Source organism: Hylobates moloch, unplaced genomic scaffold (genome assembly GCF_009828535.3).
Source record: "Hylobates moloch isolate HMO894 unplaced genomic scaffold, HMol_V3 SCAFFOLD_2, whole genome shotgun sequence".
Lineage (NCBI taxonomy): Eukaryota > Metazoa > Chordata > Mammalia > Primates > Hylobatidae > Hylobates > Hylobates moloch.
Window position 1 is genome coordinate 11,561,698 of NW_026652277.1, and position 23,225 is coordinate 11,584,922.

Below are 23,225 nucleotides of genomic sequence, written 5' to 3' on the forward strand. Positions count from 1 at the left end.
AAAGGGTCAAAGGACCAGGCATGGTGGCTCACGCCTGTAATCCCAGCACTTTGGGAGGCCAAGGCAGGAGGATCACTTGAGTTTAGGAGTGAACTCCTGAGACCAGCCTGGGCAACATGACGAAACCCTGTCTCTACAAAAAATAAGCTGGGTGTGGTAGTGCACGCCTGCAGTCCCAGCTACCCAGGAGGCCAAGGTGGGAGGACTGCTTGAGCCCATGAGGTCAAAGCTGCAGTGTGTTGTGATTTTGCCACTGCACTCCAGCCTGGATAACAGAGTGAGACCTTATTTCAAAAAAAAGTAGCCGGGGTTGGGAGGGTGGTCAGAGGACTGTAGGAAATTAAGGGGCTTACAGGGGACAGTTTCAGTGTCTTTGCTCCTGGAAGTAAAGATGCGAACTTCCTCATAGTTTTAACCTGGGGTACTTTACTTTTGATGTACACATTGCAATAGCATGAGGCTTCCATAGTCTTCAGTTTCGGAGATGTCAGCCAGGCTCCCAGTGGTAACTTGTTAGCTCTTGTCACCTCCCCTCAAGTCTGAACTGTAACAGAGCTGGAGAAGCAACCACAGTTTATGGTGTCTGAGGCAGAAAAGCCAGGAAGAGCCTGAGTGTGAAAGAGCTTGAAAGTGCAGAGGAAGATACCACATTATTCTGTCATATTTCCAGCAGCAAATTCATCTTAAATATACCCCATCTTTTCTTCAGATTATTCCGGCTGGGCATGGTGACTTGTGCCTGTAATCCCAGCTACTCAGGAGGCCGAGGCAGGAGGATTGTTGGAGCCCAAGAGTTCAGTGCCAGCCTGGACAACATAGCAAGACTCTATCTCTGAAAAAAAATTGTTTTTAATTATTCTTATGTGTTCAGAATGGTTAACAATATAAAGGAGAAGTGGCAGTCAGCATCCTCAAACTGGTTGACTTAGCGTTTCCCAATCCCCTTTACCCTAATGGTCGAGTCTGAGAGTGGAGATGAATCTAAGCCATGTTTTTGAGGGATTGAGGCGTTCTACAGTCTCGGCTTACTGACCATTGTCATTTGCGTTTGGTGTCTCTAGGAGTGAGCTGTTGCCGCAGAATGGGCTGCTGGCTCCTGCCCTGCTTCCTGTGATCGAGCCGGCCCTGAGGACTCTGTGGAGATGCCTGTAACCCACCGGAAATCAGACGCATCTGACATGAACTCAGACACGTCCCCCAGCTGCAGGCTCCGAGCCTTCAGCAGAGGCGGCAGCCTGGAGAGTCGAAGCAGCAGCTCTCGCTCCAGAAGCTTCACTTTGGTGAGTGACAGTTTTTCTTTCATGCTTTCCTGTGCCTGGGTCAGTGGATTTTGCTTCAATCCCTCTCCCTTGAAGGAATATCTTACCAGATCTTTTTGGGTCAACTAGCTTGATGTTTTGGAATACTTCTTTGTGAAGTGGTTCTTTATTTTTAATCATCTTAAATTTTGCACAAATACAGAGCATTACCCATAGCCATGGAGCAAATCCCTCGCTGTGGCCAGTAACTCATGGCTGCTTAGACCCAGACAGGACCAGGCCCGGGGCAGAAACCAACCCAGGCAGGAGCGCTGCTGAAGAGCTCACACGATAAACACAGTTCACTCTTTTTTTTTTTTTTTTGAGACAGAGTCTCACTCCGTTGTCCAGTGGTGCGATCTTGGCTCACTGCAACCTCTGCCTCCCAACTTCAAGCAATTCTCCTGCCTCAGCCTCCCAAGTACTGGGATTACAGGCACGTGCCACCACACCCGGCTAATTTTTTTTGTTTGTTTGTATTTTTAGTAGAGACAGGGTTTCACCATGTTGGCCAGGCTGATCTCGAACTCCGCCCACCTCAGCTTCCCAAAGTGCTGGGATTACAGGCAGGAGCCACCGTGCCCGGCCTCCCAAAGTGCTGGGATTAAAGTGCTGGGATTATAGGCGGGAGCCACCGCGCCCGGCCACTCAAGCTGATGTTTCACTCCTGTGCAAGTAAAGATGCTTTTGTATCCTTCTCAGAATCCAGACCCTTGCATAGCTTTGGGAACTTTACAAAGAGTTTGTAAAGTTAAGAGGATCTCGTACCTTCCCCGGTGAGGACATTCATCTTTCAGGAGAGGGGAGACCATGACACTCATTCCTAGAGGGAGGAGCACAGGAGAGAAATGGCCCCCCGGGCCTCACTAGGAACCATTGGGGGCACCTCTCAGGTCCTCTCCTTCCAATGGGAACACCAGTTTCCCTCAGATACACTGAGCCATAAAATTAGCCTCAGTTACGCTGAAGCTAGATATACTTGGTATGGGGTAGTTATTAGTAATGACAGAATTTTCTAGACCCCCACTTGCATATTTTTTTTAAAACCATTATGGTAATACGCGATAAATATTATTTGATTGGCCGGGCACAGTGGCTCACGCCAGTAATCCCAGCACTTTGGGAGGCCAAGGCAGGCGGATGACCTGAGGTCAGGAGTTTGAGACCAGCCTGGCCAACATGGCGAAACCCCGTCTGTACTAAAAATACAAAAATTAGCCGGGCGTGGTGGCGGGCACCTGTAATCCCAGCTACTCGGGAGGCTGAGGCAGGAGAATCACTTGAACCAGGAGGCAGAGGTTGTAGTGAGCTGAGATCGCACCACTGCACTCCAGCCTGGGCGACAGAACGAGACTCCGTCTCAAAAGAAATGCCCGGCACCTAAGCAGCGCTGGTGCCGGCTTCTCCTTCCCTGGTGTCCTGTTAGTGTCCAGGTGGGGCGCCATTCCCCTTCATCCTGCCGCCGCCATCTTGTTTGGATCCATGCTCCTCCTTCCATCTCTTTCTCTTCTCCGTAGACATTTAAATTATTTTTTTTTTGATCGCTAAAGGTGAGGTGGTAAAAGGGAACATTCCTTCCTCCTCCTTATTGTACACATTTCTTAATTCTACCAGTTTTATGGGCATGAGTTTGATTTTAAATTAAAGGATTCCTGTTCTACCCAGTTCTTTCCTATCCGGTAAATCATCCAGTAGCACTCCTGTGGTATATGTGATGTCTGTCTGTTCCCTGCCGTGCCTGTCCCTGTATATCATAGCGTAGAATAATGGAAACAGCATTGTAAAGCCCACTCATAGGACGCCCATAATTAAGTTACGTCTACATGGTGTGTTTGGGATCACAGAATTCTGCTGCATATCCTGCCTTGGACCTGTTCTCCTCCCGATGTTAGAGGAATGTTCTGGTCGTGTTTCCTTGCCTTCCCCTCAGGCATGTTAACTGTTTTCCGGCATTTTCCTCCAGGGACAGTTAGTGAGCTAAGTTTACTTGTCATCTTATTATTTCACAGTTGTGTACTTTCCTTTAGAACTAGCAAAATGAGAAAATACGGCATTTAACTTTAAATGACAACTAAAGTGGTTTTTTGTTGTTTTTCTGTGTTTAAGACAAGGTCGGCCGGGCGCGGTGGCTCACGCTTGTAATCCCAGCACTTTGGGAGGCCGAGGCGGGCGGATCACGAGGTCAGGAGATCAAGACCACGGTGAAACCCCGTCTCTATTAAGAATACAAAAAGTTAGCCGGGCGTGGTGGCGGGCGCCTGTAGTCCCAGCTACCTGGAGAGGCTGAGGCAGGAGAATGGCGTGAACCCGGGAGGCGGAGCTTGCAGTGAACCGAGATTGCCGCCACTGCACTCCAACCTGGGCGACAGAGCGAGACTCCGTCTCAAAAAATTAAAAAAAAAAAAAAAAAAAGACAAGGTCTTGCTCTGTCACCCAGGCTGGAGGGCAGTGGCACAATCATAGCTCACTGCAGCCGTGACCTCTTAGGCTCAAGTGAGCCTCCTGCCTCAACCTTCCAAGTAGCTGGGATAACAGTTGCAGCAGCGCCACACCTGGCTAATTTTTTAAAATTTTTTGTAGAGATGAGGTCTTGCTATGTTTAACAGGCTGGTTTAGAATTCCTGGCCTCAAGCAATCCTCCTGCCTCAGCCTTCCCAAGTGCTGGGATTATAGGCATGAGCCACCACGCCCAGCCTGCTTCAAGTTTTTTTTTTTTTTTTCCTGCAACCTCCGCCTCCCGGGTTCAAGCGATTCCCCTGCCTCAGCCACCCGAGTAGCTGGGATTACAGGCATGTGCCACCATCCCTGACTAATTTTTGTATTTTTCCTACTAAAGTTTTTTAAACAGTCACATGACACTTGATTTTCACAGAGCCGCACTTAGCAGCCAGTCCCTATCACAGCATTACAGCGTCTTTAAACGTCATACTCCACTTTTTTGGAAGTGTAAATTCTGAGAGTAGCTGTAAGTTTTATTCTAACTCATCAGATCTTTTTTTTTTTTAATGTGACTTTTATCTTTAAAACAAAAATCAACCATAGCGGTTTCTTCAATTAAGCGGTGTCCTTTAATTCCCAAGGTCATGAAAGATTGGTCAGTCAACAGCGTTTTTAGGTCTCTAGGTTGTACGATATGTAAATGCACCTCTTAGAGGGCTCTTTAAGTAAAACATAACCTAGTTAGGCTGTGGGTTTCTTAAGAAAGAAAGAAAACCTCGTTCTCATTTATAGAGGTTTGTTTTTTTTTTTAAGCAAACATTATTCTTAAAAGAAGATAAGGCCAGGCGTGGTGGCTCACGCCTGTAATCCCAGCACTTTGGGAGGCGGAGGCGGGTGGATCACGAGGTCAGGAGATCGAGACCATCCTGGCTAACACAGTGAAACCCCTTCTCTACTAAAAATACAAAAAATTAGCTGGGTGTGGTGGTGGGCGCCTGTAGTCCCAGCTACTGGGGAGGCTGAGGCAGAAGAATGGCATGAACCCGGGAGGTGGAGCTTGCAGTGAGCCAAGATCGCGCCACTGCACTCCATCCTGGGCGACAGAGCAAGACTCCGTCTCAAAAAAAAAAAAAAAAAGAAGATAAAAGATGAATGCCTGATTTTAATTGAGAGTACCCTAAAGTTTTAAGTGCTAGTTGGAGTGTCACCTGGTATATAACAGATCTTTGCTCATTAGAAACTTTTCTCCTGCGCCAGTGCAAGTTAACAATTTAAAAAGCGTCCAGGTTTGGTGATGCACAACTATAGTCTGAGCTACTGGGAGGCCTGAGGCAGGAGGATCACTTCAGCCTAGGAGTTAAAAGCCAGCCTGGGCAACATAGCAAGACCCCTATTTCCACACAAAACAAATACATAAATTCTAGAAGATGATCTCAAATATTTTTTAAAGTTAAAATAACCACTTAAATAGGATTGTTGAGGCTATCCGTATGGCCACAATTATGACTGAGGCTGTTCTAAGAGGGCAGTGAACATGAAGTTTTTATTTCTCAAGAGGCTAGTTGTGTGTGTGCATTTTTTTGGTAAAGAATCCTGCCTGTGAACATTTTTTAATGAAAGGTATAGGTAGAACTAGAATGAGTTGTCCAAATCCTAGAATATGTGGCCACAAAGGTGTCCCTTGAATTATGTCTTTTCATTTGAAACATAAGAGGGCAGCTTTGATGTGTGTGCAAGGCGGTGCTTCCTGACATCAGGAGTGTGCTTGTGGAGCTTACTACCTGGAGAGGTGATGCGGGCACAAAATAAAAGGCCTGAGAAGGGCTGGAGACGTCCATATGTGACAGCTCTCCTCTCCATGGCTGCTGCAGGCGGCTCTGGGTGTTTGGTTACCAACGTCACCCTCTGAGGCCTGTGTCTCCAGGGCTCACCTCGTCTCACAAAACCCCCTGGGTGCACGGCGAGGGCACGGTGCTGCCTCACACCAGTGTTCCCAGGCTCTCGCTCCGAATGAGGTCGGGTCTGCCTTCACACATCCTGAAGCTTCCTCTAGAAGAAAATAGGATTTGGCTGCTCGGAATGGGCAGAGAGCTCTCCATTCGCATGATTCTCAAGGAGCGGAGCTCGAACACCATGGCTGCTTTTGTGAGGGTGACTGGGGACATCCCACATCTACCTCTTATTTGTTTTACCACTGGCTTGGGCAAAAACAATGATCCAAATTTATGAACGAGTTTTTAGGATTTAATATTGGATGAACTGTCTTGAATCCCCCTCCCTACGCCCACAAATGCTATGGCCCTGAAGTCACACAGCAGTCTGTGACCAGGCAGCAGCCGGCAGCTCCTGAGCCACCCTGTTCCTCCAGAGCACTTGACACCTTTGGCCCCACACATGGCTCATGGACTAAGAAGGTGCTGCAAGCACTGGGGGACTTCCCACGTGGCCGGGCCAGAGCAAAGTCTGAGGAGTGTGCTACAAATCCGATGTGCTGTTTGCTCTGTGACTTCAGGAGGGGACACTGAACTGGAGGAGCCTCAAGGGAGCCACCGCCCCGTTAGCCATAACCCCGCCCCTTCATCCTGCCTTCTCACCCAGCTGGAATCCAAATGATCCTGGTCAAACAGCTGCTTTAAAACGTAACTCAGTAGCTTTTCTAAAAGGCCAATTCAGTCAACATTTCATAAATGCCTACTGCATATAAGAACCGAGAGGTGATGGGATAAGACTCAGTTTGCCCCCTTTTAGGAACTCACAATATAGTGGTGAGGCAGCCATGGAGGACCCAAGCTCATGAGGGTCTCGGAGTGCCTCAAATGCTGCACACTTGGGGTATGTCTGTCTCAGTCAAGATCTCTCTGTGAGAGAGAGAGAAGAAAGCAAGATCTGTATCACCTGTTTAAAGACATTGAAGGCAGCCCAGGAGCCCAGCCGTCCTCTTGTGAAGCCATTATTCTTTGGTTTTATAATCAAAACTGTGCACACATCTCATTCTTCATAGGTTTGTGTCTCTTTCCTGCCAGAGTACAGGTTTAAGTGAGCCATCTTGAAACAGGACAGTAATGTCTAGCTAGAAATAACCATAATTGGCCGGGTGCGGTGGCTCACACCTGTCATCCCAGCACTTTGGGAGGCCCAGGTGGGTGGATCATCTGAGATCATCTGAGGTCAGGAGACCAGCCTGGCCAACATGGTGAAACTCCGTCTCTGCGAAAAATACAAAAATTAGCCAGGCGTGGTGACGCGTGCCTGTAATCCCAGCTGCTCCGGAGGCTGAGGCAGGAAAATCACTTGAACCTGGGCGGCGGAGGCTGCAGTGAGCCAAGATCGCACCACTGCACTCCAGCCTGGGCAACAGATGGAGACTCCATCTAAAAAAAAAAAAAAGAAACCATAGTTAAACCTTTGTCCCAAAACTGTGGGACGCTCCACCTGCATTTACAGTCTCTCTTCCGAGGTTGCCGAAGTGGGCGCGGCACTCAAAGCTGCGCAGGAAGGGGCTGCCTGCATTTTCTTCTCTCTGCCCCTCTTCTGTTTCAGCTCCGAGGGGTTCTCTCATAAGGTTGGATTATTAAATCAATAGAGCATTGCTCGAGTGTCAGAGAGCTAACTGTGGTGTTTGTAAGAAGACATCACATCACACTCTGCCCAGTACCTCAGTACCAGCCAGCCCAGGCGACACTTTTTTGTGATTTTTTTTTTTTTTTTTTTTGGTCTAGACTAGAGATGAGTTCTGCTGCTTCACATTTTTTAACTCACAGGATTGCCACATATCCTGTGGATTTTTTTTTTTTTTTTTCCCCAAGATGGAGTCTTGCTCTGTCACCCAGAGCTGGAATGCAATGGCACAATCTCAGCTCAGTGCAACCTCTGCCTCCTGGGTTCCAGCAGTTCTCCTGCTTCAGCCTCCTAAGTAGCTGGGATTACAGGTGGGTGCCACCATGCCTGGCTAATTTTTTTTTGGTATTTTTAGTAGAAATGGGGTTTTGCCATGTTGGCCAGGCTGGTCTCGAACTCCTGGCCTTAAGCGATTCGGCCTCTCAAAGTGCTAGGATTACAGGTGTGAGCCAGCCTCTCAAAGTGCTAGGATTACAGGTGTGAGCCAGCCTCTCAAAGTGCTAGGATTACAGGTGTGAGCCACCACGCCTGGCCAATTCAGCTGTTTTTTAGGTAGGGGTTACTTCAGTACACGTATTTTAAGCCTTCTCAGCATTTTTGTTCAACCAACCAAAGATTTTATTCTACCGTTTCTCTAAAAAACAAAACTCCTCTCCCAAATCTGTGCTGGCATAGGAATATCTAGGACTATTGACTTCTCGACCTGTTGCAGTTTTTTAAAAAGTTGTCATCTAGCTTTGTATTGGGCTGCTGCCCTCAGAGCTTGAATGGGGCTTGGATAGACCTTTTTTCTGCCATCTCTGTGCAGGAGTCAACAGAGATCAGCTAGACTGGGACTTTGTTCTCTACGTGGGGGCTTGTTCTGGTGCATTATAATTACCTTAGTATGTTCAGCATTTTGAATTTTCTGGTTTGAATGCACTAGAAATTCTTTCTTCAAAATCATATCATATATATTAGGGTAAAAATACATTGCTCACATTCTTGAAGCAAAGCAATATTTCCTTCAGAGACTTGTCATTTCTTGAAGTCAGCATGGTAGGATAGAATATGTGAGGGATGGGCCGGACGTGGTAGCTCACACCTATAATCCCAGCACTTTGGGAGGCCAAGGCGGGCAGATCACAAGGTCAGGGGTTTGAGACCAGCCTGGCCAATATGGTGAAACCCCATCTCTACTAAAAATAAACAGTTTAGCCTGGCGTGTTGGCAGGTGCCTATAGTCCCAGCTACTCAGGAAGCTGAGGCAGGAGAATCGCTTGAACCCAGGAGGTGGAGGTTGCAGTGAGCCGAGATGGTGCCACTGCACTCCAGCCTGGGCAACAAAGCTAAACTCCGTCTCAGAAAAAAAAAAAAAAAAGTGAGGGATGGTTTTCTAGCCTGTTCTTTTAACATCTGAAGATGTGTAGCCCTTAAAGAACTGCCATTTACTCCACAATCCAAACTGGTACATTAAAAAACATCATTTGGGCCAAGCATGGTGGCTCATGCCTGTAATCCCAGCACTTTGGGAGGCTGAGGCGGGCAGATCATTTGAGGTCAGGAGCTTGAGACCAGCTTGGCCAACACGGTGAAACCCCATCTCTGCTAAAAATACCAAAAAACAAAGCCGAGTGTGGTGGTGCAGCCTGTAATCCCAGCGACTTGGGAGGCTGAGGTGGGGGAATTGCATGAACCAGGAGGCAGAGGTTGCAGTGAGCCAAGATCACACTACTGCACTCCAACCTGGGAGACAGAGTGAGACTCTGTCTCAAAAAAAAAAAAAAAAAAAAAATGTGAGAAGGGAATTTTCTTTTCTGCTCTCCGCCTTCTTCTACCTTTCCAACGAATAGGGACAAACTTACACTTTCTCCAACTCACGCTTGCCCAAGAAAGCGGCTATTTTTGCTTCTCATTTCCTATGTACATAGTTCTTAGGGACCTGAGTCATTAGCAAATGCCCCTTCCAATAGCACCCAGCCCTGCAGGAGCCTCCACTGTGGGCTCCAGCTCTCCCGCCTCCACGGACCACCAGGCAATGCCTTGTGCTTTTGGATTTTTTACTATAACAGCTTTATTGGGATACAAGTCACATAGCATACAGTTCACCCGTTTAAAGTAGACATTCAATGGCATTTAGTGTGTTTACATCCCCACAGTCCATTTAAGAATGTTTTCATCTCCTGAAAAGAAATCATGGCCCATTTGCAGTCACTGCCCATCCCTGCCCCTGCCCTCACTGCCATGACCTGCTCCCCCAGGCCATCTCTTTCTTTTGGGCATCTCTCGAGGGAGGGGTAGACGGATTCTCCCTACCGAGGGCCACAGGCCTCTTTTCTGACCCTGAGGCCCTGATCCCTTCCCCACCGGCTCTGTCTGCTTCTGCCTCCCCTCTCCTCCCCTCCCAGGGAAGGCAGATCTGGGTTCACTGTGGAGGGTGGCTTCATCCCCCAGGATTAGGCAGCAGACAGCCCACAGCATTACTGGCCCTGCCTTGGGACTCAGGGCACAAGGCCAGGCTAACCACAGAGAAGGTGCTTGGGATACACACCAGGTGCCCAGCACTCACTCCAGCTCCACACCTTAGAGGGGCTCGGGTAGGTTGAGGATGTGAGAATCTCAGGCTTCCAGGACCTGGGAAGCTGCTCACCAACTGGCTCGGTGAAAATGGATTTTTGGGCTGGGCGCGGTGGCTCACACCTGTAATCCCAGCACTTTGGGAGGCCAAGGTGGGTGGATCACAAGGTCAGGAGTTCGAGACCAGCCTGGCCAGCATGGTGAAACCCTGTCTCTACTAAAAATACAAAAACTAGCCAGGCGTGGTGGCGGGCGCCTGTAATCCCAGCTACTCGGGATCCTGAGGCAGAGAATTGCTTGAACCCAGGAGGCGGAGCTTGCAGTGAGCCAAGATCGTGCCACTGCACTCCAGCCTGGGTGACAGAGCAAGACTCCGTCTCAAAAAAAAAAAAGAAAAAAGGGATTTTTGTCTCGTTTTATACAAATAATAAGTAAGCAGAGGAAGAAAGAACCCTGAGGTGAGACCGTGAGTGGAGGAACTCTGGGATGAAATGTATGAGGCCTGCATGGGGATCCGAGCAAGGGTCCGTTGATGCTTGTTAGTGTGTGATGGGAACCAACAGAACAAAACCAAAAGCAAGTATGCAGCTGGGTCAAGGCTGGGCACAGTGGCTCATGCTTGTAATCCCAGCACTTTGGGAGGCCAAGGTGGGTGAATCACTTGAGGTCAGGAGTTCGAGACCAGGCTGGCCAACATGGCGAAATCCCATCTCTACTAAAAATACAAAAATTAGCCGGGTGTGGTGGTGTGCACCTGTGGTCCCAGCTACCCTGGAGGCTGAGGCAGGAGAATTGCTTGAACCTGGGAGGCAGAGGCTGCAGTGAGCTGAGATCGTGCCCCTGCACTCCAGCCTGGGTGACAGAGCAAGACTCCTAAAAAATAATAATAAATTGTTTCCCATATTCAGTATTTTCTGCACTATAACCAACATGATCTTTCCAAAATGCTGTGTGGATGACTGTGCCTTGTTCCTTGTTGCTTAACTCTCATCCAGTTCTTTCAGGTTATTGACTGACATGTCATTTCCTCTCTGAAGTTTTTCCTGCACAGACCCCTTTCCCCAGAAGTGTGGCTTGGTAACATGCATGCTGTGTTTCCATCACACCCCAGGCTCACCTTGTCATAGGAGTTCCACACTCTAGGGCAGTTGCTGATGTTCTTATCTGAAGCCCTCGTTGGGTGGTAAGCTCTAGACAGCAGGAGCATGATTTATACTGTGATACTGGATTGTGTGCTTAGCAGGTGCATGTGTGTGGCTGTGATTCAGGGGATGCTGTGGGGGTGGGCTGAGGTTTGAAATCCGGCCGTGAAAGTAGGTGAGATGCAGCAGTGCACAGGTGGGCGTCGCTGCCTTAGAAGCCGACATAGGAAGAGCCAGTGATGGACTTGAGCAGGGAGCAAGAAGCGAAAAACCATAGCCTGTGACCTATAGCTGCCCCCACTCCTTGCTTTTGTAAACACAGTTCAATGTAACAAAAGTGAGGCTCATTCCTTACCTTGGTACAGTTGAGTAGCTGCTACCCTAAAGCCTGCACAGCCCAGAATATTTACTACCTGGCCCTTTACCAAAGAGTTGGCCATGCCTCCTGAGGAATATAAAGGAGAGAATGGTGGAAAGTTAACTGTGAAGGGTAGGCGGAGCCACAGTAAATACCTAGGAAGACATAGGGCAGAAAATGTCTACGCTGATGTAGATGCAAGATGTCTACGCTGGAAACTATGAGAAATCATTGAGAGAAATTAAAGAGCCAGATCTGTGCATCTAAATTGTCAGCGCATCAGACTCCCTGGAGGCTGCGTCCAACACAGACTGACAGGCCCAGCACCTGAGAGTTTCTAATGCGGCAGGTCTGGGATGGGACCCAAGAATGTTTCTAACAAGTTCACAGATGCTGCTTCTGGTCCAAAGACCACACTTTGAGAACCACACATCTAAATAAATGAAGCCATGCGCCATATTCATGGGTCAAGAAAAGATTGCAAAGACATCAGTTCTCTCCAATTTGAGAAACTTTTATGCAGATCCCAATTAAAGTCACAACAGGGGTATGTGTGTGTTTATGTGAATATGGAAACTGACAAACTGATACTAAAATTTATATGGAAATAAAAAAGGACTAAGAAAGCTAAACAGACTTAAGGAAGACTTTAAGAACTCCAACAAAACTGGAGGACTTTGCCAGATATCAAGACTTACTATAGAATGGGCACAGCGGCTCATGCCTACAATAACACCACTCTGGGAAGCTGAGGCCAGAGGATTGCCTGAGCCCAGGAGTTCAAGACCAGCCTGGGCAATATAGTGAGACTTTGTCTCTACAAAAAATATATAAAAATTAGCTGGGTATGGTAGTGTTTGCCTGTAGTTCTAGCCACTGGGGAGGCTGAGGTGGGAGGATCACTTGAGCTGGGGAGACCTGGGCTGCAGTGAGCTGTGATGGCACTGCCGCACTGTAGATTGGGCAACAGAGCAAGATACAGTCTCCAAAAAATCAACAAAAGACATATATGAAACATCAATATTTCATTATGTATATGCAAATATTTCAAAATGTGAAAAAATCCAGAACACTTCTTATCCCAAGCATTTCCGACGAGGAGTACTCCCCTGTATTATGGAGGAAAAAAAGCTCAACATCATTAGTCTTCGTGGAAATGACACTGAAAATCACAGTGAAATATGACTGCATTCCTCTCCTTCGGGGCGCTAGGGCAACCAGCCCTGCTGAAAGCAAGTGTCAGTCAGTACAACCACTTCAGAAAGCTGTGTCCGCCCACCCAAGCGGACACACATCTTCAGACCCGGCGATTGTGCATAGGTTTATATCCAACAGATACGCATTGCTTATCCTCCCTAGCAATGTTCTGCCTGCCTACCTAACCCATGCCTAGGTATTTCCTTTTCCTGAGCCATCCTTCTTTCAGGATTAAGCTAATAAGACCAGGGTAGCTTGAGAAATTTGCATGTGTTCTTGTGTTTTCATCCCCAAAACAACAGTGTACTATGCTTTCAACTATAGTCTCTGAAATTGTGTAGACCACAGGCTCTTTGTGGGCCTGGGAGTTAGATGCTTTGGGTAGGTGGGCATTTGAATACCTCTCAGATCACAGTGTGGAAAGCATCAGACTACACCACATGCATCAGCTCTTAATCACTTCTGATAAGACAAAAAAAAATACATTAGCAGGGCACAGACGTGCACCTGTAGTCCCAGCAACTCTGGAGGCTGAAGCAGGAGAATCGCTTGAGCCCTGGGGGCAGAGGTTACAGTGAGTCAAGATCGTGCCACTGCACTCAACAGCCTGGCAACGGGAGTGAAACCATTCCCCCCACACACACACACAAAAAAAGTACAGCAGAAGCGGAGTCCACGCTCATAGTATTATAGAGTCAAATAGTCTATAAGATTTATAAAAGCATCAGTCCGCATGTACCACCTCCATTTCCTACTCAATGGGAGGTAACAGCTCTTTACTGTACCTATTGGTTATTTACCTCCACTATTGACATATTGCTATATATCCTTTCAATTTTTTTTCATGTGTCTGTATTAAGTATGCATAATTTCAATCTGAGACAACAACTCTGTTATGGTGTCGGTGTGTGTATTGCTGTACATAGATGATAGATAAATGCTTTCTCTCACATTAGTTTTTCTGTGGTTGATCATGGTTTCGGTTTTGCTTGCGTGATTTCCTTTGTCACCCTTGGGCTTGCTGTGAACTAGACTACCTGCTGAGCGCACAGGTGGCTTCCTGGGGAGCCCTCATTATTCTAGGATTCCCTGCAGCTTTCTCATGTGGACGCTCCTGTTACCTGGCTCCGTGTCTTCTGTCTGGGTTTACTCCGTGTTTAGAGGAACAGCTACCCTTCCTGACTACCCTGCAGTAGCTTCCTCAGAAAGGCTGACATGGGAGATCAGATTGAAGACCTTGCGTGACTTAAAAACACCTTTATTCTTCCGTAGTTCTAATTAATAATCGGATTATGTATAGGATTCCAGTTCAGAATTTATCCGGGTTTTGAGCCCCCATTGTCTCCCGGCTTCTGGTGTTACTGCTGAGAAGTCTGCTGCTGTTTTCTGATCTTTTGTTTGTTTAAATTGTTTGGAAGTTATTTCAAACTTAATGGAGTCGTAAGAATAGTACAGAGAACTCCCACATACCCTTTAATTAGATTCACCAATTTTTAAATTTTTTCCACATTTTAACATGCGCTCTCTCTATACACACACACACACACACACACACACTCTTTATTTTTTCTGAACCATTTGAATGTAGTTGCTACATAATGCTCCCCTCAATACTGAAGTACATTTTAAAAACAAGGATATTATTCTCTTACATAACTTACACAGGCAGTTATCAAATTCTGATTTCTGATTTTTTTTTTTTTTTTTTGAAACAGAGTCTTGCTCTGTCACCCAGGCTGGAGTGCAGTGGTGCAATCTTGGCTCATTGCAACCTCTGCCTCCCAGGTTCAAGGGATTCTCCTGCCTCAGCCTCCTGAGTAGCTGGGATTACAGGTGCATGCCACCATGCCCGGCTAATTTTTGTATCTTTAGTAGAGACAGTGTTTTACCATGTTGGCCAGCCTGGGCTCGAACTCCGGAGCTCGAGTGATCCACCCACTTCAGCCTCCCACAGTACTGGGATTACAGGCGTGAGCCACTGCACCTGGACTCTGATTTCTGATCTTTTGTATGTGACCTGCTTTTTCACTCTGGGAAGCTTTCTGGATCTTTTCTTGGCTTTCAATATTCTGAAATGTCACAATGATGCATACCTTGGCATGGGTCTGTTTCATTTTTATTCATTAGGTTGTACACTAAGGACCCCTTTCAGTTTGGAAACTCACGTGTTCCTGTTTAGGGGCATTTCCCTGAATTATTTTATTTTATAATTTCTTCCTCTCATTTTCTCTGATTTCTCTTTCTGGAACTCTCATTATTCACACCGTGGCCCTCCCAAATCTATCCTTTGATTTTCTTATCCTTTCTTTTGATAGTTTTCTGATTTTACAACTTTATCTTTTAGGCTTTTATTTAGTTTTTCATTTTTTTCTGCTGTTAGTATTTTTTTATTTCTAAGGCTTCTTTTGTCCTGTAAAGAAAAAAAAATGATGCTGTTTATGGATTCAGTATCCCCTCTTATCTGACAACTGATGATAGCCTTTTTGAAGTTTTCCATCACTCCACGTAGTTCGTTTCCTGTAAGTTGCTTTTTTGTCCTTTGATTTTGATAGCTGTTTCACGTTAACAGTTTTCCTCAGACGCTCGGTGGTTATTCGGTATCTGCACATACTCCAGAGTAGGACAGTAAGAAACTGCTGTGCAGTTCTACATTCGTTGACTGTAATCTTTACCTGTGGATTGATCTTGCTAGGGAACCCTTGGGATCAGCCTTTTTTGGCTCTTGGATTCCTCAGGTTTCCCAGAGATGACGTGCACAGTCCTCCGTCTGGAGGGCGGTCACTTGGCTGCACTGACAGCCCACACTGTTAACACAGCACTCCACCATCAGCTTTGCTCCATGGCCCCACTTCAGGGTTCCTCTGTCACCTTTTTCAAGAGTAAGTGGCGAGTTTTGTGCTGGGATGAGCTCATTGCTTCTGAAAGAGACTTTCAAACAGTTCAGCTCTCTTCACCGTCACCTTGCCCACACTTCCAGAGCCGCTCAGCACCTCCAGGGCCTGAGCTTCTGGGCAGTTCTGCGGCACGCAGCAGGTGGGTCACTGGCTTTCCTGGGCCTTCTCAGTCGGTTTCCACCTGTCCTGCTCTCCGGCTGCCCTGCTTTTGGCTCTTGGATTCTTCAAGTTCCCCAAAGATGACGCATGCTCCACCATCTCTCTTCCTGTTATTTTGTCGTTGTGATTTGTGCCTTAAAAAATCCCTTTGTTTTAGTAAGGTTTCTAGTGAGAAAGGAGATAAATATGTGAGTTCAATCCACCATCTTTAAGCAGAGGTTTCCCGTGATTATGTAAAAACAAGTGTGTCGCATAGCAGTAGGCTGACTGCAGCTCTCCAGTGTGCTCCCAAAAGGGTGCTTTTTGTCATTGACTTGCTAGGAACCCCAAGGCGAGGGCCCGTTATTAACAGTTTTGAGGCTCTGTTATTTGCTCTGCCTTTCGGAGCACGTTCTCTTCCGTCTGGGTGATGGAGAGGCACACGCAGGCACTGTGTGGCAGGGTACTCTCAGGACACAGTGAGTTCCGCCCTGGGCTATGGACCACTCCCAACTTTGCTTCAGCTTTTGTCTCTTTAGTGAAGCCACTGTTTGTTTTCTCTCTTCCATTCCCAATCCCCAAACCTGTACTCTAGGATGATGAGAGCCTGAAGTACCTCACCCATGAGGAAAAGGATGTCCTCCTGTTTTTTGAGGAGACGATTGACTCCCTAGACGAGGACTTTGAGGAGCCAGTGCTGTGCGATGGGGGAGTGTGCTGCCTCTGCTCCCCGTCTCTGGAGGAGAGCACCTCCAGTCCCTCCGAGCCTGAAGATGTCATTGACTTAGTGCAGCCAGCACCTGGCACCGGGGAAGCCGACGGCCTTCCAGAGGGGACCCAGGCAGCAGGTGAGGGGGAAGACAGGCCATCCCTGGGATGTGGTTTGCTGGTGTCTGTGAGACCCAGAGATACTTCTTTTGTGTTCCCCTGTGTTTGCCAGTAGAAGTTGTTGAGTCTTACCAGATTTTTTAGGGGAAAATAATCCTTGGCAGTTTCATCGTCCAGCAAAGGGAAATGCCAGAGGGACTAGAATAAAGAATGGAATGGGCCGGGCGCGGTGGCTCAAGCCTGTAATCCCAGCACTTTGGGAGGCCGAGGCAGGTGGATCACAAGGTCAGGAGATCGAGACCATCCTGGCTAACACGGTGAAACCCCGTCTCTACTAAAAAATACAAAAAATTAGCCAGGCGTGGTGGTGGGCACCTGTAGTCCCAGCTACTCAGGAGGCTGAGGCAGGAGAATGGCGTGAACCTGGGAGGCGGAGCTTGCAGTGAGCCGAGATTGTGCCACTGCACTCCAGCCTGGGGGACAGAGCAAGACTCTGTCTCCAAAAAAAAAAAAAAAAAAGAAAGAATGGAATGAACTGGGCACATAAGTGGAGTTTACGTTTTTTTTAATACACAATGCATACATGCACAGAAAGAAAATTGGAAATGGCTTCCAGGTAATTATTCTATTTTACAGGCTGGGTGCCATGGATCACTTGAGGCCAGAAATTCAAGACCAGCCTGGCCAACACGGTGAAACCTCATCTCTACTAAAAATACAAAAATTAGCTGGCGCACACCTGTAGTCCCAGCTGGTCCGGAGGCTGAGGCACGAGAATCACTTGAACCTAAGGAGGTGGAGGTTGCAGTGAGCTGAGATCGTGCTACTGCACTCCAGCCTGGGTGGCAGAGCGAGACCCTGTCTCAAAAAAAATAAAGAGAATCTAATACCACTGCTGATGTGGCAGGAGGTGGAGCTTAGTAATGCGAGCCATGGTTAGTGGCTGTAGATACAAATGAAGCTTCGCTCGCTCACCACTCACGTCCTGCTGTGCGCCCCGGTTCCTAACAGGCCAGACCAGTACCAGGGTTGTTGGGGATCCCTGAACTGGAGGGAAATGGGCAGAGATAAATATCTTCCAGTTTTTTTCCCTGATTGGAAAGGATACTGTGAACAAATGTGGCCAAGGGGTTAACATTGGAAGGGATTAGGAAAAATTTTTTTTGCTCTGGCAAGGATAAAATACTGTCATTTGTCTTGAGCCACTAGAAATAAAGTGTGTGCACGTGTGTACACATATATGTCTTTTAAGCAAGGCTATGTATTACTCAGAACTTCACATACTACGGTTATGGATTCCATGTAAATATGGAGCTTGGTTTGCAGCCATCTCTTCAAAGAGGAGAAGTAATGTACTGTACATTTTTACTGTGCTTCTGCTTTGAAATAGAGTTCCAAAAGTAATTTGAACCAGCTGATCCTTTTAAAATGTGAGATCACATAGTCATGCCAAGGAAGACACTCTTTTGAAAAATCAGCTACACCTGTCCATCAGTTCGCTAACATTATATTTTCATAACAATTCTTCTTTCATTTTTCTGAGACAGGAACTCGCTCTCTCACCCAGGCTGGAGGGCAATGGCACAGTCCTGGCTCACTGCACCCTCCAACTCCTGGGTTCAGATGATCCTCCCACCTCAGCCTCCCAAGTAGCTGGCACTACAAGCATGTGCCACCATGCCTGGCTAATTTTTTTTTATAGTGATGGGGTCTCACTATGCAGCCCAGGCTGGTCTCAAACTCTTGGGCTCAAGTGTTCCCACCTCAGCCTCCAAGATTGCTGGGATTATAGGTGTGAGCCACCACACCTGGCATATTCATAACAACTTTAAGTGCCCACAGAGTACAGAGGAACATAAAAAGATACGAATTTCAGGTTTGTTTTTTTTTCCTGAGACAGAGTCTCACTGTGTCGCTCAGGCTGGAGTGCAGTGGTCCATCTTAGCTCACTGCAACCTCCGCCTCCCAGGTTCAAGTGATTCTCTTTCCTCAGCCTCTGGAGTAGCTGGGACTATAGGTACACGCCACCACACCCAGCTAATTGTTGTATTTTTAGTAGAGACAAGGTTTCACCACGTTGGCCAGGCTGGTCTTGAACTTCTGGCCTCAAGTAATCCACCTGCCTCGGCCTCCCAAAGTGCTGGGATTACAGGTGTGAGCCACCACGCCCGGCCCAGTGTTGTATTGAGAGACAGGTGCATAAGTACAGCAGTGCCAGGTGATCTGTGATTGATACATGCTATGTAAGGACTCAGAGGCAGACCTGTTAAATTCTCTGTCATAGAGGAAAGTGACACAGCTACATGTCCCTCATCCAGAAAGACCTGCTGGTGTCAGTGTGTGTGCCACACACTTTCTAGCCTCAATTTCCCCTTTGTAAACTCCCCTGATGAGTTGGTCACTACTTGCGTCCTGTCCCAGCCTAAGGGGTTGGAGCCTCAGCAGCCCACATGGATGGAATGTCTCCTAGGTGCGGACTGCCTGACTTGCAGGGCTATCGTGATTTGTCCCGTATCAACGTGAGGTCATGAGCATGACATACCACCTTCTCCTTACCAAGTCCCGGGAACAGGGAGAGAGGAGTTGACTCACAGGCAGCACCGGGGAAGTTGGTGTCAGGTCCAGATTGAGGCTTTTTTTTCAGTTCAGCGAGAGGGAACTTCATGCATTTACTTTCACATGGGCCGGTGGCTCACAGGCTCCTCCCTCGTCTTCCAGGGCCTGCACCTGCTGGGAAGGAGCACAGGAAACAAGATGCCGAGACTCCTCCACCTCTGGACCCCCCGGCTCCCAAGACCCTTCCCACGCCACCACCCCTGCCCAACACCCCCGATCCCCCCAGGAGGGAGCTGCGCGCCCCCTCCCCGCCGGTGGAGCACCCCAGACTCCTGCGCTCCGTTCCCACACCCCTCGTTATGGCGCAGAAGATTTCTGAGAGGTTGGCAGGGAACGAAGCCCTCTCGCCCACCTCCCCGTCCAGGGAGGGCCGGCCCGGGGAGTGGAGGACACCGGCCGCCCGGGGGCCCCGCAGTGGAGACCCTGGCCCGGGGTCCAGCCACCCGGCGCAGCCCAGGGCCCCCCGCTTCCCCAGCAACATCATCGTCACCAACGGCGCGGCCCGGGAGCCCCGCAGGACCCTGTCCAGGGCGGCCGTCAGCGTGCAGGAGCGCAGGGCGCAGGTGCTGGCCACCATCCACGGCCACGCCGGCGCCTTCCCCGCCGCGGGGGACGCGGGTGAGGGGTCCCCAGGGAGTGGCTCCTCCCCGGAGCCGGTGGCGCGTGGCCAGGGCCTGCCAGGCCCGGCTGAGAGTCTCCGGGCAGGTGGTCAGGCTCCGCGGGGCCCGGCGCTGGCGAACGGCTTCCCGAGTGCGCACGAGGCCCTGAAGAGCGCACCCAGCGCCTTTGCGCCCGCCGGGAAGTCCCTCTGCTTCCGCCCCGGCCCAGCCCTGCCCAGCACGCGGGCCCGCCAGAGCTTCCCCGGGCCCCGGCAGCCCAACGGCGGCCAGGACTGGCGCCACGCAGACTCCCTGCCCCGGCCCCAGGGCATCACCGTGCAGTTCGCGGGCCGCGGCTCCTCGGAGGAGGCGCGCAGGGAGGCCCTGCGGAAGCTGGGGCTGCTCAGGGAGAGTTCGTGAGGGCCCCGCGGGCTACGGTCCACCCTGTTTCTCCCCACCCTGAAGAGAGGGTGGAAGAGTCGCTGCACCCAGGAGCTGTTTGGCCTAAAATGGAAGTGACAGCGGGAGCCCCGACCTCTGTGGCGCATCAGAGTCTAGAGGTGCCAGGCTGGGGCCTCCTGGCTGAGCCCGCACCGCAGGCTTCAGCCACCGGGAACAGAGAACTCTTCCCTAAAGGAATCTGGCTGGGGGCTTGTCTCCCTTTTCCCAAGAACTGAGAGAATAACCTGTTAGACCCATAGGTTTCCGTGATGCGTAAATGCCATCTTTTGGGGGTTGGGAGGAGCAGGACTGGTCTGATTATCATTCTTGAGTCTCATCTACCCTTTTCTCGAAGTACATGACATGAAAGTCAGTTCAGATCCCTTCCACTCAGGATTCTCGCCGCCTTTTCTAAGAAAATAATAAAAAATGCTGGTTTCATTTTGTAATGTCTTCATATACTTTTGTTTTTGAAGGGTGAGGCATCATAATACTTTGCTTTTGTTTCTTGACGTAATTTAGTTTGCCCAGTTTTGTTTTTTTACTGAAAACTGAAATATGAAACCTTTAGATTTTGAGTTTTGGGAGTGAAATGGAAAAGTGGTAATTTTGAAAAAGCAAGTCTCATCAGACTCTGAGGTGAGCCTGTGTTTGTGTATGTTTTTAGATACGTATGTGTCAACATATACATGCATAGGTATCCTGGGTGTCCACATGCATCATTATTACATAAATAGAAACTTCTGAACACCCTCCTAAGTCACTACAGGATGCCAGCGCTTCCTATTCTCGGGTAGACAGAGCCACCTCAGCATCCTGATGGATGATACAAGAAATTGTTACTTCCTAGTATGGAAGTGTCTTAAAGACCCGTCTCCATGATCTTTTGGTGAACCCAAAGTGCTTTTTCCTCAAGAAAATGTTCCTCTGTTCCCAATGAAAGTAATATTCCCTGCTTCCAAGTAAGCAAGACTGTTTGTTTGCTAAAGAAGGAACTTTTTAGAAAACTAATCTCCTTTATCATCTAATTTTAGTTCTGCATGTTCTGAGGTAGCCAGTCAACAGAATGAAGCAAAAGATTCTTGAAGATCCACTGACCGTCATGTCCCACAAGCAAGATCTCAGAATTAATAGGGAAAAACCAGTGAACGAGGTTGCACAGCAGGAAAAGAACTGGTTTCCTCCCAGACTGTGTCTTACACGCTGAGTTATGCCACAAGCGTTATTATCAAAACTATTTAAGGCTGGAGTCTTAGACCTCTAAAAATAGACGGGAAGGGTTGCCCTGAGCAGTCACACCCTTGTGTTTTTATGTCTCTGCCAGCGCCGTAACAGAGCCTGTTTCTTTCCCGTTGAGTATTACTTAAATTCAGACTTCAGTGTGCTGTGAAGGGCATTTTTAATAGTATTCCATTTGCCTTGTAAGTTATATAAAGTGCATGATTATAATTTTTTCCTTAGAAATGCAATATTTAGTTTCATCCAGCTCTTATTCTCATGAATAATAACCTCATAGATTCTTGATCTTAATTTAAATAGGTGCTTTAATTTTACAGCTTTCAAAAGTAGTTACTGTAAATTTTAGTCCTGTTAATGCTGGATTGGTTTAAAGGATTTATAAGGGCTGTGTTTTCTCTTTACAAAGCAAGATGCCATACAGTGTTCAATAATAGAAGGTCTTGATACAAGCGGCATTTTAAATATTCTTTATAGATGAGGACTGCATCATCTTTTTCACTGACCCTATGATTTCACTGTGAGCAGGGTGAACTGGACTGCATATTAGTTTATTTGTTGCCATAATCACATTTTTGAAAAATAAATTTGAGTTTTTTCTTAAGCTTGTTCTTGCATTGCATGCTATATTCTCAGTTACTTTCTTTTAAATAGTTACACTCTTCTATTTATTCATAATTTCTTCTCTTTATTCACAGTTACACTGACTGTCACTCTGGTCATTCTTGTGTCTAAAACCCTACTAATTATAGCCATATGTTTTGTACAAAGTTCAAATTATAGCTGCTGCTAAACTAACCTGTAGGTGTACTTATGTTAGAAAACCCAGTTTGTGGAGAGGCATTAGTTTCCTTGCCATAATTACATGATGTGATTTCTTAAAGGTCATCTGGTTCACGGTAATTTGAAGGACCATGCATATCTCAAAGCAAAATCGTAATGGAAAGGAAAGATGAATTGTAAAATGCCCCACTTTTTTCCCCAAGTGATGCTTGAAATCATTCTCCACTTTTACAAAACTCTTTATCTTAATGCTTAAATCAGAAAAAAAAAAAAAATACTCTTTTTTTTGAGATGGTCTTGTCTCCCTCTTCCCAAGAACTGAGAGAGAGAATAACCTTCGCCCAGGCTGGAATGCAGTGGCGTGATCTCGGCTCACTGCAACCTCCGGCCTCCCGAGTAGCTGGGATAATAGGAACGTGCCACCATGCCAGGCTAATTTGTGTATTTTTAGTAGAGATGGGGTTTCACTATGTTGGCCAGGCTGGCCTCGAACTCCTGACCTCATGTGATTCCCCCGCCTCGGCCTCCCAAAGTACTGGGATTACAGGCGTAAGCCACTGCCCCAGCCATATCCTGTCCTTTTCAAAAGCTGTGTGCAAATGGCCAAACCAGAGTCCCGTGGGCAGATGTCAACACCAAACACAGGATCACAGCATCAGCCGCAGTCCTCTCCTCCTCCTCCCCTTTCTGATACTTGGTTCCTAGCATGCACACCCAACTTCGTGAGATTGGCAGAAATGTTGATCTTTGCTTCTCCCCTGCCCGCATTCTCCTGTAAGGCTGGCTGAGGAGAGAACGGACAGGAAAGACAAAGACAGATCCTGGGATGCTTTCATCAAGAATTTGGGGGACAACTTCTCCATGGTGTTTAATGATAGAGCCCTTGGCTTCGTGAATTATTGACCAAACTCACAGGCATCTGAGGGTGGCCCCAGGCACGGGGCTCACAGCCTACCTCACTCAAAATTCCTGGTGCAGAGTCCCACCGTAGGATGCCCATTTGAAACCAGCTGTAAAGAGCTGAGCAGAGGTGATGAGCAAGGCCTTACGGAAACCTTAGGATTGACTGTTTTATTAAAAAA

The 23,225-nt window shown here is 47.8% G+C and overlaps 1 protein-coding gene and 1 long non-coding RNA gene across 3 annotated transcripts in view; one reads left to right on the forward strand and one right to left on the reverse strand.

The window, feature by feature from the left end:
* PROSER2 (proline and serine rich 2) overlaps positions 1-22,109 on the forward strand; it is a 49,359-nt gene extending 27,250 nt beyond the window's left edge. The window contains exons 2-5 of one of the 2 annotated variants that reach the window (XR_009211111.1): positions 1,062-1,280; positions 16,236-16,488; positions 19,187-20,243; positions 21,159-22,109. Coding sequence is in view for 1 of the 2 variants with exons in the window: in XM_058431556.1 (XP_058287539.1) it covers positions 1,143-1,280; positions 16,236-16,488; positions 19,187-20,103 (1,308 nt within the window). In the remaining variant the exon portion in view is untranslated. Of the gene's footprint in view, positions 1-1,061; positions 1,281-16,235; positions 16,489-19,186; positions 20,569-21,158 lie in introns of those variants that run through there. The other variant, XM_058431556.1, reaches the window with a different exon arrangement.
* On the reverse strand, positions 6,464-19,723 carry LOC131381987 (uncharacterized). The gene is made up of 3 exons (XR_009211114.1): positions 19,605-19,723; positions 19,061-19,195; positions 6,464-7,108 (listed from the first exon to the last, which is right to left on the reverse strand). It is a non-coding gene; the product is annotated as an uncharacterized LOC131381987 (long non-coding RNA).
* Positions 22,110-23,225: the final 1,116 nt, after the last annotated feature.